General features: G+C 38.4%; 1 protein-coding gene across 1 annotated transcript in view; it reads right to left on the bottom strand.

Moving 5' to 3' along the window:
- The window catches only part of LOC150084636 (maltase A2-like), a 142,344-nt gene that overhangs the window by 83,829 nt on the left and 43,813 nt on the right, over positions 1–14,702 (bottom strand). The window contains exon 3 of the mRNA XM_090376519.1: positions 8,124–8,266. Within this exon, the coding sequence (XP_090232645.1) occupies positions 8,124–8,266 (143 nt within the window). The remainder of the gene's footprint in view (positions 1–8,123; positions 8,267–14,702) is intronic.

Here is a 14,702-nt window from a genome sequence, read left to right on the forward strand (position 1 = left end):
ATGAAAGAAAACCTCTCTTTCACTCCGCACAGATGACTTTTTGGGCTTCTTTGTGTTCAAGTGTCAGCATTTTCGGTATCCACCTGGTGCAAACTTTGTTGTAGCCTAGTTCCCTTATGATGGTTATCACAGCAGATTTCCTTATACCTACTGCACTGCACAATTTGCGTGTTGTGATGCGACAGTCCTCTATGATCAGCACCCTGCTCTTGTTGTCTGTTGTCACTGACGTTACTGGCCGGCCACTTCAAGGCTTGTCAACAATATTACTTTCCCCACTCTTAAAGTGTCTTACCCAACATCTAACTGTACGCACATCTACAGTATTGTCATTATAAATGTTTTTCAGATGCGTATGGATTTCAATAGGCGTCACTTCTTCCCTGTTAAGAAATTCAGTCACCACTCTTTGCTTAATAAATATATCTGCAATGTGCACCATTTTGAACTCTGTGCTGCACTCACAAGACCGTTCACAGTGCCGCTCAGTATGGTGAAACTAGACACCTCTAATGACTGCTCAGTGACAAGCAAAATGATCTACAGTGCCACATTTGAAAGCAAAAAATTATGAGGCACTACTTTCATACCAGCACACATAGTTCTTTGGAGAAAAACGAAATTTTGTGATGTGCATATGCACAAGAGAGAGAGATTCAGGGCAAGAAGTCATTAGAAGTCAGGAAAGGTAATCGCTAACAAAGATATGTGATGTCTGGAAATTAGCATTAGCAGAGGCATACAATGCAAGAAAGCAAGCTTATGCAGCATTAGCCCAAAAAAAAAGCTCCCATTTCACCCCTCCATTCGTTCCAAATGCCTGTCCAGCTCAGCCTTAAATTTATTAGCATTAGTAGAGGCATATGATGCAAGAAAGCAAGCTTATCCGGCATCAGCCAAAAAAAAAAAACTTCCACTTCACCCCTCTGTTCGTTTGAAATACCTGTCCAGCTGAGCCTTAAATTTATTTAGGCTATCAACTTCCACAAAAAGGGATGGAAGTCTGTTCTACCAACCAACTACCCGCTGGCTAAAGGCAAATTTCCGCACATCTATCCTACATCTGTCTTTCCTCAATTTGAATTTATGCCCTCTCAGGTGATTATTCTGAGCAAGAGGCAGAATCCCATCAGCACTGAGCATGCTCAAACCATTCAAGGCTTTATACACCTCTATCAGATCACCTCGCCGCTGCCTAGTCTCCAGACACTATAATTTGCAAAATTTAAGCCTTTCTTTGTAAGACCAACCCTTCGTTCCATTCACTAACCTTGTTGCCCTTCTCTGTACTCGTTCCAGCAGCTCTACATCCTTCTTGAAATGAGGCCTCCAGACCTGTATATAGTACTCCAGGTGTGGCCTAACCATTGCCTTATACAAGGGAATAACCACCTCCTTATCCCTGCTAGAAAAATTCCTGTATATCATTGATAAGACACCATGAGCTACTCTTGCAGCCCGTCTGCACTGCTCAGAGAACTTCATATCTGCCTGCACAACCCCCAGGTCCTTTTCATTCTCTACCACTGTCAGTGTAGTACCACAGAGTTGATACGTTGCTCTGGGGTTGCTGTTTCCCATATGTAGTACTTTACATTTGCCAATGTTAAACTTCATTTGCCACCTCTCTGCTCATCTGCTCAACCTTTCCAAATCCTGTTGCAGCAGCATGGCGTCAGTAGTGTCCTTAACAACCCTGCCAACCTTCGTATCGTCTACAAACTTGGACATTAAGCTTGATATACCATCATCAATATTATTTATAAATACAGAAAACAATAATGGACCCAACACTGAACCCTGAGGGACTCCACTAATAACATTAGTCCACGATGAGCAGTGTCCATTGATTACCACTCTCTGTCTTCTCCCCCTCAACCACCCCTTTATCCATAGCAGCAATTTGCCTCCAATGCCACACTGCTCCAATTTGTGCAGCAGTCTTCCATGTGCAACAGTATCAAAAGCCTTTCTAAGATCCAAGTACAGTCAGTCCTCGTATAACACGTGTTTACACTACACGAAATCGATCATACACGATTTATAAATAGGGGAACGATATCTTATATAACACGAACCGAATTCGCTTATGCACAATTCGCCCTTGTGTTTACAAGAAATGGCAGTCCAACGCAGAATCACCCCAACCGAATGAAACACGATAGGAATGAAGAGAAGATTCTGAAAATGTATTTATGTTTTTTATATCAGTGAAGTAGAAACACATTTCACCATAATAACATAAAAACCAACACAATTCCAGCTATCGGTATAATCGCAAATGCAATTAGATCGAGTTTACTACCAGTTTATAACAGATTCCACTAGCAGAAACACAACTGGAAATTGTTTTTATTGTTTTATGGTAGTAATCCCTAGAAATGTGCTTTAATAAAATGTGAGATGTTAATAGTGTATCTCTGCCTTAATGGTGTTGTTTATTCAGTTGCTACACGCGCGCAGCTTTGTTTATGTGTATCAAGTGTGCCTCCTCGTTTTGTAATTGTGCTTTATTCCCTAAAAATGAGTAAAATACTTAATTAAAAGGTGTGAAAAGGAAGCGTCCTGGTGAAGACACTGCAGATTCAGAGAGAAAAAGAAAAGCAATTATCGATAAACAGAGGCAGACTGGGTCAAAAATTCTTACCCGGGAAAATTTATTGTGGCCTCATACTATGGTTTATGGCCAAAATTACAGCGGCCCGCCAGGGTTTCCCCGGTAAGGCTTATGGCCAGTCCGCCTCTGTCGATAGAGAAAAAATATGAAATTGTGAAAAGCTTTGAGTGAAATGAAAGACGTGATATTGCACGTGCTTACAGACCTAAATGAGGCACCGCCGAGAATTACAAAGAATGCAGAGAAAATAAAAACAACTTTCATAGCAGGAACAACTCAAAGTGTAATTAAAATCCATTAGACAAAGACAAAAGATAAAATCCATAGACAAAGAATTGGAAGAGATGGAACGGTTGTCATCTGTTTGGATAGAAAACCAAACAAAAAACAAGTTTGCTTACGATAGAAGCAAAAGCATTAGCAATATTTTATTACGTAATAGTCGTAATAAAATACTTACATATTTTATTACGATTATTTATTGTGTTTGGTAATGTTTTGGTTACAAATGTGTGTTCAATCTTGGGTGGTCGGCACCTAACTCTATTTTTCCCATAAGCCTGTTGTTTATGTTGCACGATTTGCATTGCGCAAGGGTTTCTAGGAACACAACTATCGTGCTATACGAGGACTGACTGTATATAATATCAAAGTTATTCCCTGCATCCAGTTCTTTTCTGACTGCATCATAGTATCCAATCAAATTGGTCAGGCAAGACTTCCCTTTAACAAAACCATGCTGTGTTTGAGCTATAACTGAAGTCTTGTCTAGACAAACCTGCAGTACTTCTTTAACCAGTGCCTCCATTAATTTTCCTGGAACAGACGTTAAACTTACAGGTCTGTAATTACTTGTGTCAGCCTTTGATAATCCTCCTTTGTGAATTGGGGTCACATTTGCACATCTCCAGTCTATGGGTACCTCCTATTTAGACTATTAGCTTCCATAACAAAAGAGGGAAGCCTGTTCCGTCAATCAATTACCAGCTGACTAAAGGCAAATTTCCGTATATATATTCTACAACTATCTTTGCTCAATTTGAAACTGTGCCTCCTCAGGTTCTTAGTCTAAGCAAGAGGAATTCCATCAGCATTCAGTTTGCTCAGTCCATTCAAGGCCTTTACACCTCCATCAGATCACCTCGGGTGCCTACTCTCCAGGTGCTGCAATTTGCAGAACTTAAGCCTTTCTTGGTAAAAGCACCCCTTTGTTTCCCTCACCAATCTCGTTGCCCTTCTTTGTACTTGTTCTAGCAACTCTACATCCTTCCTAAAATTAGGCCTCCAGACCTGTACACACTACTCTAGGTATGGCCTGACCACTGCCTTGTATAACGGGATAATCACCTCCTTGTCCCTGCTAGCAAAATTCCTATATATCATCGACAATACTCCATGACCTGCCCTGGCTGCCTGTCTGCACTGCTCAGCAAACTTCATATTTGACTGCACAATTACCCCCAGGTCTTTTTCACTTTCTGCTTCCCTGAGTGTAGTAGCACAGAGTTGATACGTTTCTTTTGGTTATTGCTACCCATTTGCAATACTTTGCATTTGTCAATGTTAAATTTCTCAGCCCATTTTCCCAACTTATCTAGATCCAGTTGGAGTAGCATACTGTCTTTACTGCCGTTAACAACCCTGCCAACTTTTGTATCATCTGCAAACTTGGACACTAAACCTGATATACTTCATCAATATCATTGAAAATATACAAAACAACAATGGGCCCAACACTGAACCCTGGGGAAGTCCACTAACAACATTTGTTGACGAAGAGCAGTGTCCACTGATTACCACTCTCTGCCATCTCCCACTCAACCATCCCTTTATCCATTGTAGAAACTTACCCTTAATGCCATACCTCTCCAATTTGTACAGCAGTCTTCCATGAGCAACAGTATCAAAAGCTTGGATGAAATCCAAGTACAGTCGATTCCGGTTATTTGGGACACATCGGGACTAGTGTATTTTGGCCCGATTAAGCGGCTGCCCCAATTATCCGAAGTTTCACGTAAATAGTTAAAAATACAATGTACTCCCCCCCCTTTACAATTAGTTCACTGTACAATCAAATCACGTTACGACGAACTCACCACAGTAAAGTACCTTTCATTATACGATGTGTAGTAAGAGCTGGTCATTGTGATCACGTTTGTGAATAGAGTTTTAATTCTATTAAACAGCGATTCTAATTAGCGAAAATAGAAGGAATATTATCCACAGGCTTTTATAAAAGCAAAGATATATTAAGCACAAATTTACCCTTTATTACCTTACCAATTAAAAAATTAAATGATATGTGAAAATCGGAAGAATATACATGATAATCAGAATAATTAATACGTACTGTTATATGTACATATGAACTAGTTGACATTTCTGTTCACTGACATTTGTAGGTAGGGGTTAAAATTTAAAACAGTAAAAAGATAAACAATCAATATGGCACACACAAATTGCAAGTAACACGATACGCGCAAGTGAGTTACAGAGGTTTAAAAATAGGAATGAAGAGAAGATTCTGAAAATTATTTTTTTTTATATGATTGAAGATTCCATGGAAGTGTAGACACATTTCACCATAATAACCCACAGAATTCCAGCTGTCAGTATTATCGCAAATTCAGTAAGATCAAGCTTACTGTCCGTTTATGATAGATTGCATAACAGAAAAGCCCAATAAACAGGTGACTGCTAATTGTTTTTATTGTTTTATGGTTGTGACCTCCAGAAATCCGACCGAATTACGTGGTACGGTCGGAGACAATCGTAGGGTAATCTCCAGTGTTGAGGTCTCCTGCCCCGATTAAACGGCATTTTGTCCCAATTAAGCGAAGTAAACCCTGGCTATTTTCTCGACTGGTTTTTGTTTTTCAAGATTTGCCCCAAATAACCGGAATCCACTGTATATGATATCAAAATTATTTTTGGCATTCAGTTCCTTTGTGACCACATCATAGTATCCAATCAAATTGGTCAGACTAGACTTTCCTTTAACAAACCCATGCTGTGTCTTAACTATTACTGAAGTCTTAGATGATCCTGGAATGCTTCTTTAACCAGTGATTTCACTATTTTCCCTGGAACTCAAGTTAAACTAACAGGTCTTTAGTTATTTAGGTCACCTTTTGAATCCACTTTGTGAATTAGTGATACATTTGCACACCTCCAGTCCATGGGAACCTCCCCTGAGTCCAAGGAAACTCTCATAATTATGGCTAAGGGTTTGCTTACTTCCTTTGCTGCCTCCTTTAATATAACTGGGTAGATCCCATACACCCCAGGTGCCTTCCTTATGTTTAACTTCAACAATTTCTTCTCCATTTTGCTCTTTTTTTTTTTAAAAAATCGCTTAGCTCCCTGTTAGCATTTGATAAACTTCTGACATTCCCCTCATTGAATGACTCATGTGAATGTAGATGCAAAATACTCATTCAGTTTATCAGCTACCTGAGCATGATCATAAATAGTCAACTCATCTATGTTAAGTGGTCCAATCTGATTCATCCCTTTCCTTCTACAGTTTACATAAGTAAAGAACTCTTTGCTGTTTTTCTTTGCATCCTTTGCCAAAGATTTCTTGTAATCTGCCTTCACCTGCCTAACCTCCTTTGTGACTTGATCACAGACTAGTTTATACCTGCCACAGGCTTCTGTGTCACCTGATACTTTATATTTAACCCCGGGGGCTCACATCTGATGAGCATGGGCTTGGCACAGCCAGGATCCTGAGCTGGATATCATCATTCTTCTCTTTCTTGGTGACTCACTCTCTCTCTCTCTCTCTAACTAGGGAATTTTTTTTTTTTTTTGGGCTGTTGCAGCATAATCCTCATGCTTCCTTGCGCCATATAGCTAATAATAATAATATGCATCACATACATTCTTCTTCTCTGCCACGAGCCTCATTAATTCATCTGACATCCATTTAGGCCTAAACCTTGAACAGTATTTCTTAGTTGGAATGAAAAGCTGAACTTGTTCAACCAAGGCCTTCCCAATGAGTAGGGTGGATACTGTAATAGCTCAATCCCATAGTCACACAGTGTTGCCTGAGTTATTATTGTTGTTATTATTATTTTGGTTTTTAGGAGCATTAGCAACTAAGGCCATATTGCTCTGGGGATATGCAGTGGTCATTCCCTGACCTTTCCGCATCCTCTGTATTTGGTGGTCACGGGCTCGAACTCCGGTCTAATCAAGAAGCGTGTGCTACGCGCTGCTGCTCCTGCCCACCTGGCTACAGAGGCGCTGTGTTGCCTGAGTCGCAAATGCTGTGTATGTGTGCCAGTGCAATGTCTTGATGCCAGATGACACCTTCGGTCAACTTCCTGTACCTCTTGATTTTCAATTCCTCACAGAAATGTCTCAGTAGGTTAGAATAATACTCTGTATTGATAGTGGCACCTCATTCCAGGAAATTAACCTAGATCACTCCTGCATCCCAGAAGGCAAATGTCACAACTTTCCCGGAAGACTTCTGCACTCAAAACTTCGGGGGAAGGGGAGAGAAATGTTTCCAGTGTTCTTTTGTTTGAGGGTCGAAATGGTGCATACATATTTCATACATGTGACATACTGCCCCCAAAACTGAGTTTCGTTACTCAGAATGAATGCTACACAATCTCATGACAACACCTCACTCTAACCTGCTTCTGATTCAGTGCTTTAGGGACCCACCCTCATAGACCTCTTTTTTATTCCCAAAACATTCACCACAATATCGAGAGCTTGCTCATGGGTGATGATAAATGCTGTCTCAATGTGCTTCAATGTTATTATGAAGTCTTGAATGATTAGATCATGAATGGCATCCACATTTGCAGGTGTCTACAAAGTAACAGGCCTCCCACTGCGGGTGCACTTAAATTCTGCAGCCCAGTTTTTGAACATGGCATATGAAGGACAAGATTCTCCTAATGTTTGGTGCATGTCTTCATGAATTTCTTTCAGTGCCATTCCCTTTAAATGAAGATATTCAATGACTTCAGTGTTTGATTCTCTCAACAGTTGCCATCTTCATTCACTTTCCACACTACAACACCTTCTGCAAAAGGGAAGAATATAGTTACAAACCTGAAATTTTCTGTGAACACTCAAGAAGGATCACACAAGAGATAGATATATTGTCTTTCACAAAAACCTTTGCAATCTATATTGGGCTAAAAACTTTTCAACCCCCTCTCATAAAAGAATTCAGTCTTAAGGCAGGAGTTGAACCTAGACCTTTGCAAACGAGCAACAAGCAGCAAACTTGCCACACTATTTGCTTAGTGAACAATGTCGAGGTTACTTATCTAAATACTATGACACTTCTTTAGTATAAATCTGTAAAAATTTGTTAGGGCATCTTCAAGCAGTACCTCATTTAGTGCTTAAAAAGATGTTAAACTGAATTTTGTAAGCAAATCTCTTTTTTTTTTTTTTTTTTTTTTTTTTTAAGAGTTTACTTTATATACTAAAACTGTATCTAAAAGGCCAAAGGAAAGTTATTTTATCTTACCCAGTTATTTGGTGGATCTCCTTCTGTTCCATTAACCCAGACATAGTAATTTTTGTAAGGTTCTTCACCATTCTCACTGGCATTAAACCAGGGATGTTGATTACTTGAATGGTTAGGTACGAAATCAACCACTATATGCATATCTGGAATATATTTGTTACTAAATTTATTATACTTTAAAATGAACAGGAAGAAAAGCTAAATATGATAATAAATAAACGTTATCTAAATATTAATTTACACAATGTAAATTTTGAAATTGCCTTACAAGCTAAACATGGTGTAAAATACATGTTTAAAGGAGTATTTTAAAATAATGAATACATGCATTTTCTTCTCTCAAAAACTGTATGCGTACATTTTATTCTGCTTTCAAAAGATAAGATTTAAGCAAACATAACAGCTGACTACTAAATACAATATAGTATCTAAATATACTATTTAAAATACACTGAGAACATACATGGATGCTGAATAAAAAACAATATCATGTGTAATAAATTCACTTCAGTTTATTAATACACAGTGTAAGTTTGACCATCAAGGCAGCTACAAGACAGCTGCAGATTCAGATTATCAAATAGACTGAACTGCTGAACATTTACCTGAAAATACTTATGAAAATATTTGGGGTATATACTATTTACTTAGCTTGTTATCCCATATCTACAAGTTGTTCACAAGGGTCATTACTAACAGATTAGAAAGAATACTTGATGAGAATCAACCGAAAGAGCAAGCTGGCTTTAGGACAGGATTCTCAACAATGGATCACCTTCACGTAATATCACAGCTAATGGAGAAAGCAAATGAATATAAAACACCATTATGCCTGGCATTTGTGGATTATGAAAAGGCATTTGACTCCATACAGCATAAGGCAATGTTTCGGGCACTGGAAAGACAAGGCATAGATACTCCATATATTATGATTTTGAAGAAAATATATGAGAGTGCTACATCCTTTATTAGACTAGACAAAGACAGTAGCAAATTTAAAATCGAGAAAGGAGTTCGAGGAGGAGACACAATATCTCCGAAGCTGTTTACTGCTGCCCTTGAGGAAGCTTTCAGAAGATTAGACTGGTCGCAGAAAGGAGTCAATGTGAACGAAGAGTACCTAAACCATTTAAGATTTGCAGTTGACATTGTGGTCATAAGCCACGATCCCAAAGAATTAGAGGAAAATCTTAATCAGTTATGCACAGTTAGTAAGGATTTTGGACTAAAGATGAATATGGCTAAAACAAAAGTAATGATGAACAAGTATGCCACGGAAAGGGAAATAATGATTGAAGGAGCAGTAATTGAAAAGGTGGAGTCATATACTTATCTGGGACAAGTTATTAGCTGTAATAATGATAAATGGCTGGAAGTCAAGAGAAGAATAAATTTTGGATGGATAGCATTCAGGAAATATAGCCACATACTGAAGAGCAATATCCCAGTTTGTCTGAAACGTAAAATAATGAATCAATGTATACTCCCCACCATGACTTATGGAAGTGAAACTTGGGCACTCACCAAAAGAATGGAAGAGAAGCTAAGAACTACACAGCGAAGAATGGAACGAATTATATTGGGAATCAGACTGTTAGATAAGAAGAGAAACACATGGATTAGGCAACAAACTCAAGTAAAGGACATTCTTATCAAAACTAAAGAACTAAAATGGTCTTGGGCAGGACACATCACATAGCTCGAAGACATGATGACAGATGGACTAAGAAAATAACAGAATGGTACCCAAGAGGAACTAGAAGAAAACCTGGAAGACAAAGGCGGAGATGGATAGATGAAATTCATGAGTTTCTGAGTAGTAAATGGATGGCCAGTGCTCAAAACAGAAGGAACTGGAAAGTTGCTGGAGAGGCCTTCATCCTGCAGTGGATTGAAAATGGCTGATGATGATGATGACTATTTACTTTATATTATTATTATTGTGTGTAATAAAATAAAAAAAAATATACAGTATATATAAAGCAGAAGAAAAGGGACAAAATGAATAAATGGAACAACTACAAGTTTAAATAAATAACTAAATTTTCTGTTTATACTCAAAAACAACCACAGGTCAGGAATTCACAAGACAGAATATAAGAACATGCATATATTACTCATGTGGAATTGAACCAGAGTCACTCAAAGTACATGCTTGTGCTTTGAGTGACAATGGAGGTTTATTGGCATATAAGCTGCTACGGCTATAATGTGCCTAAAAGCATGATAAGGGTGGATAAATTTGGCTATATCCAAAAGGGGGTAGAGAAAACATGCAATAAAGTCTGATGTTAGCAAAAGTAAATATTGAAACATGATCAGGATTTTCTTCAGGGGACTACACCTGATCACACATCAAGGACATTTCTATACTTGTCCATAAATGTGAAAGAGAAGAAATTTAATAATAAATTGAGTGGAATCAAAATTATTATAGCTCTCACACAGTATGGACAAGGTAGTCCCAACATAGTGTATGTTGTATAAAATCATTAAGTTAAATTAAACTAGTTGTATATTTTAAGTACAAATTAAAATTCAGGTAGCAAATGCAAATAGAAGTTAGGTGGATATAATTTGTAGAATTTAGTTACATTGGAGAAGTTACATTGTATAAGGGAGGCCTTAATACAATTTTTGCTGAAGATTCTAGACAGAAACACTAAATCAAGGATTCCATTCCTGCAAGAATAATTTTACTGACACGATCTGAGCAAACGTTGACATCAGTTTTGAAACAGTAATCCGACCAAGGAAAATAAGAAAAGAAATCTCGCAAGTCATCCCATTTTGCATTCTTGTAATGCCAAACAACACAAGGTTGGGAATAGCCATGAGATAAGGGCTCCATTGGAGAAGAGAGTCACCAAGTTGTGATCTGAAGTGGCTAAAGGGCCTCCCACCTTGACCGTGTACTTAAAATGGTTGTTTGTAAGAAAAATATCAAGCATGTTGGCTGTATGATTAGGACTGTCCGGTATTCTTGTAGGTAAATGAACAATCTATGCAAGGTCATTAGTAATTGCAAAAGCCTCGGCATCTCGACCAGCTGGAGTTGTGAACATTAAAATCACCAAGGAAAATTACCTCACTGTTAGGAAAGTTGGACTGGAGAAACTCAAGTTGCAAAGATAGGAAGTCAAAGAGCTCCAAGTGATTAGTGGAGTTGGGAGAACAGTAGAGACAACAGATGAATTTGACACAATGAGGTAGAAAGATTTTAAGCCAGAGAAGATCAAAGAGAGGAGATTCCAAATTGCCAAGTCTCTGACAGGGAATATCAGAAAGGACATATGCACAAGTACCACCTTTGAGGCGAAAGGAATCATACAGCAAATAATTTGGGCATCTGAGAGAGCAGTAGTTGAATCAACCAATAACTGAGATTCTGTCAGAAAAAGTACATCGGGTTTGGCAGACTGCAAGTGGAAATCTTTGAGATTACAATTGAGACCACATATATTTGTGAAATGAATTAGGAAGTGCTTGGGAGGTTTAGATCTTTTTGCAGATAAGCTTGCTCTATTAGTTTGACAATTCATGGTGCATTCAATAGTAAGAAAAAGTGGGTGGGAAATGCTGTATGAAGTAATGAAATTTTTGGATATGGCGTACACATGGTAAGAATATACCCAGATCCTTGACATAGCATGGCCTCGATAATGCTCCCCGCATACACACTGCTCGGACTCCCTCCAGCCACTATCTGGCAGAGTAGAGGTAGCAAGATTATACACTAGCTGATCCGAAAGCCCCCTAGAGTTACCAATAGGTTCGGTCCAGTGTACTAACTAGCAGCCGGCCTGCGAACACCGTTTTAGAGCTGTACCCTCAAAATGTAAGGAATATTGGATCTCACCACGATGTTCATCATAACCTCAAAAGTCATCAGTCATACTGCATGATGGAAGAGATAGGGAACGGTTGACCGGAACTTAGCTCTACAGACTAAATATGGGTTTCACCACTTCAAGCCTCCAATAAGCAAAGTGGTGGTATGATGCACCAGTTGATGAGTCATCTACCACCTAGTACTGCCTGGTAACATAGAGGGGGCGGCATTCCTCCATGTGGTGTGGGCGCTACACCTCGACCCCTACTTACGTTGGTTCACACCTGGGTAGTCACCCACCATGTACTTGTGCATGGACGTTATACCCAGGATTACTAACAGTCCCACCATCGTGAAGGTGCAAGCAGAGGATTTGGCTGTTACAGACGTCCGGACTTCGCCGAAATTGGGTCTACTTGACTTGAGTGTCACCTGAATATCAGTTCCATCAGCGTTTTAGACTCACAGGTAGCAAGTACAGCTTGTCTGGCATATCTGAGAGAATGTCTGTGACAACCTCAACATACATACACACAAGATGCATCTATCATCTTAACTATATTCATCTGCCTGCCTGCCTGCCTGCCTGCCTGTCTGTCTGTCCATTCATCTGCATGTAATAACTAAGCTCTCAATAGATAGATTTTCGTGAAAATTTATATTTGGGCCTTTTAAAGATTTGTCAAGCTTTTACAAAATTTATCAAAAAATTGGACCAATAGAAATGTGGCAATTATTATTATTTTTTTCCCCCTCCTGTAATAAATTTCTTAAAAATTTATCCAGTGGACAAATTTTTATGAAATTTTATATTTAGGCCTATTAGAAATATTTGTAGAAGCCATCCCGAATTTCATTAAATATTGGATCAAAGAAACCTAACAATTCTTATTTCTTTGTCAGTCAGTCACAGCATGTAACAACTTGACTCCTGGTGAATGGATTTTCACAAAATTTTATATTTGGGTCTTTAGAAAAATTTGCCAACCCTTCCCAAATTTCATTAAAATTGGACAAATGGGAATCCAACAATTATTTGTTTTTTCATAAATATCACAAGGCTACCCATATATCACATATTGTAGCTGAAGCAATGGATATTACATTTGTTGCCATGCTCTGGTTGGAGAAATGAATGGGAAATGTGATGGATGTGCATAAACAATTTTTATCAGTTTCCTCATAAGTCTTTGCTTTTAACTTTTTATTTATTTATTTTTTGCAGACGATATGAAGGTCGACAGGGTTGTTAATAACACTAATGACAGCACACTGCTGCAACAGGATCTAGAAAAGTTGAGCAGATGGGCTGAGAGGTAGCAACTGAAGTTTAACATTGACAAATGTAAAGTACTGCATATGGGAAGTAGTAACCCCAGAGTAATGGGGGTTACTACTTCCCATATGCAGTACTTTGACTGACAGTGGCAGAGAGTGAAAAGGACCTGGGGGTAATTGTGCAGGCAGATATGAAGTATTCTGAGCAGTGCAGACGGTCTGCAAGAGTAGCTCATGGTGTCTTGTCAATGAAATACAGGAATTTTTCCAGCACGGATAAGATGATTATCCCCTTGTATAAGGCAATGGTCAGGCCACACCTGAGTACTGCAGGTCTGGAGGCCTCATTTTAATAAGGATTAAATGAGGCCTCCAGACCTGCAGCTGTAGAGCTATTGGAACAGAGAAGAGCAACATGATTAATGAATGGAACAAAGGGTTGCTCTTACAAAGAAAGACTTAAGTTTTGCAAGTTACAGTGTCTGGAGACTAGGCACCTGAGAGGTGATCTGATTGAGGTATAAAGCCTTGAATGGTTTGAGCATACTCAATGCTGATGGGATTCTTCCCCTTGCTCAGAATAATCGCTTGAGAGGGTATAAATTCAAATTGAGGAAAGACAGTTGTAGAATACATGTGCAGAAGGTTGCCTTTAGCCAGTGGGTGGCTGATTGCTGGAACAAGCTTCCATCTGTCGTAGAAGTTGGTCGCTTAAACATATTCAAGGCAGAACTAGATAAACATTTGGGGCAAGTGGATGGGTGAAATGAGAAAGGTGTGTGTGTTTTTTTTTTTTTTTTTTTTGGCTGATGCTATATAAGCTTGCTAATGCTATTACTATTTGCTAATGTATCTGAAATGTAATGCACTGTATATCTGTGCATTAATGTCATCCAGAGAAAAAGAACAAACATAACACTATATCACAGTAACTTTTCAGCAATTATGTACAGTACTTTGATAATGAAGGAAAACTTTCCCACAGATTCCCAAAGTATCTTGTTTTCTGATGGCAAACTAATGCTATGGTATAATCAATTGGCCTGTTCATAAACAAACTCTGATTAAGTTTCTTTAAATGATTAATTTTTATCCTACATGCCAAAAACAGTACTAAAAAAAATTAAAATGTTACAATTTTTGTAATTGTAAAAATAGTGGATTATTTCCTCAGAATAATCCACTATTATTCCAACACAATAAGGAGGAATCCAACTTTTTTTTTTTAGCAAAAAAAAGAGGTTGCTAAGCCAAAAGAGAAAATGCTTGAAGGCCATGGGCCTCGTGTTCTCATGATAGGAGTAGGCTGCATGGATTCTCACAGATGGCAGGTTTCAGCCTGCACGAACTGCACACCTACCCTTTTTGTGAACCTTACCACTCATTACACATTTTTCAAAATATGATTTAATTTTTGTTGTTCAATATTTAGTTTAATTTTTCACACATTGGATATTTGCATAGTAAGA

Source organism: Mastigoproctus giganteus, chromosome 6 (genome assembly GCF_048544385.1).
Source record: "Mastigoproctus giganteus isolate SK-2022 chromosome 6, ASM4854438v1, whole genome shotgun sequence".
NCBI lineage: Eukaryota > Metazoa > Arthropoda > Arachnida > Uropygi > Thelyphonidae > Mastigoproctus > Mastigoproctus giganteus.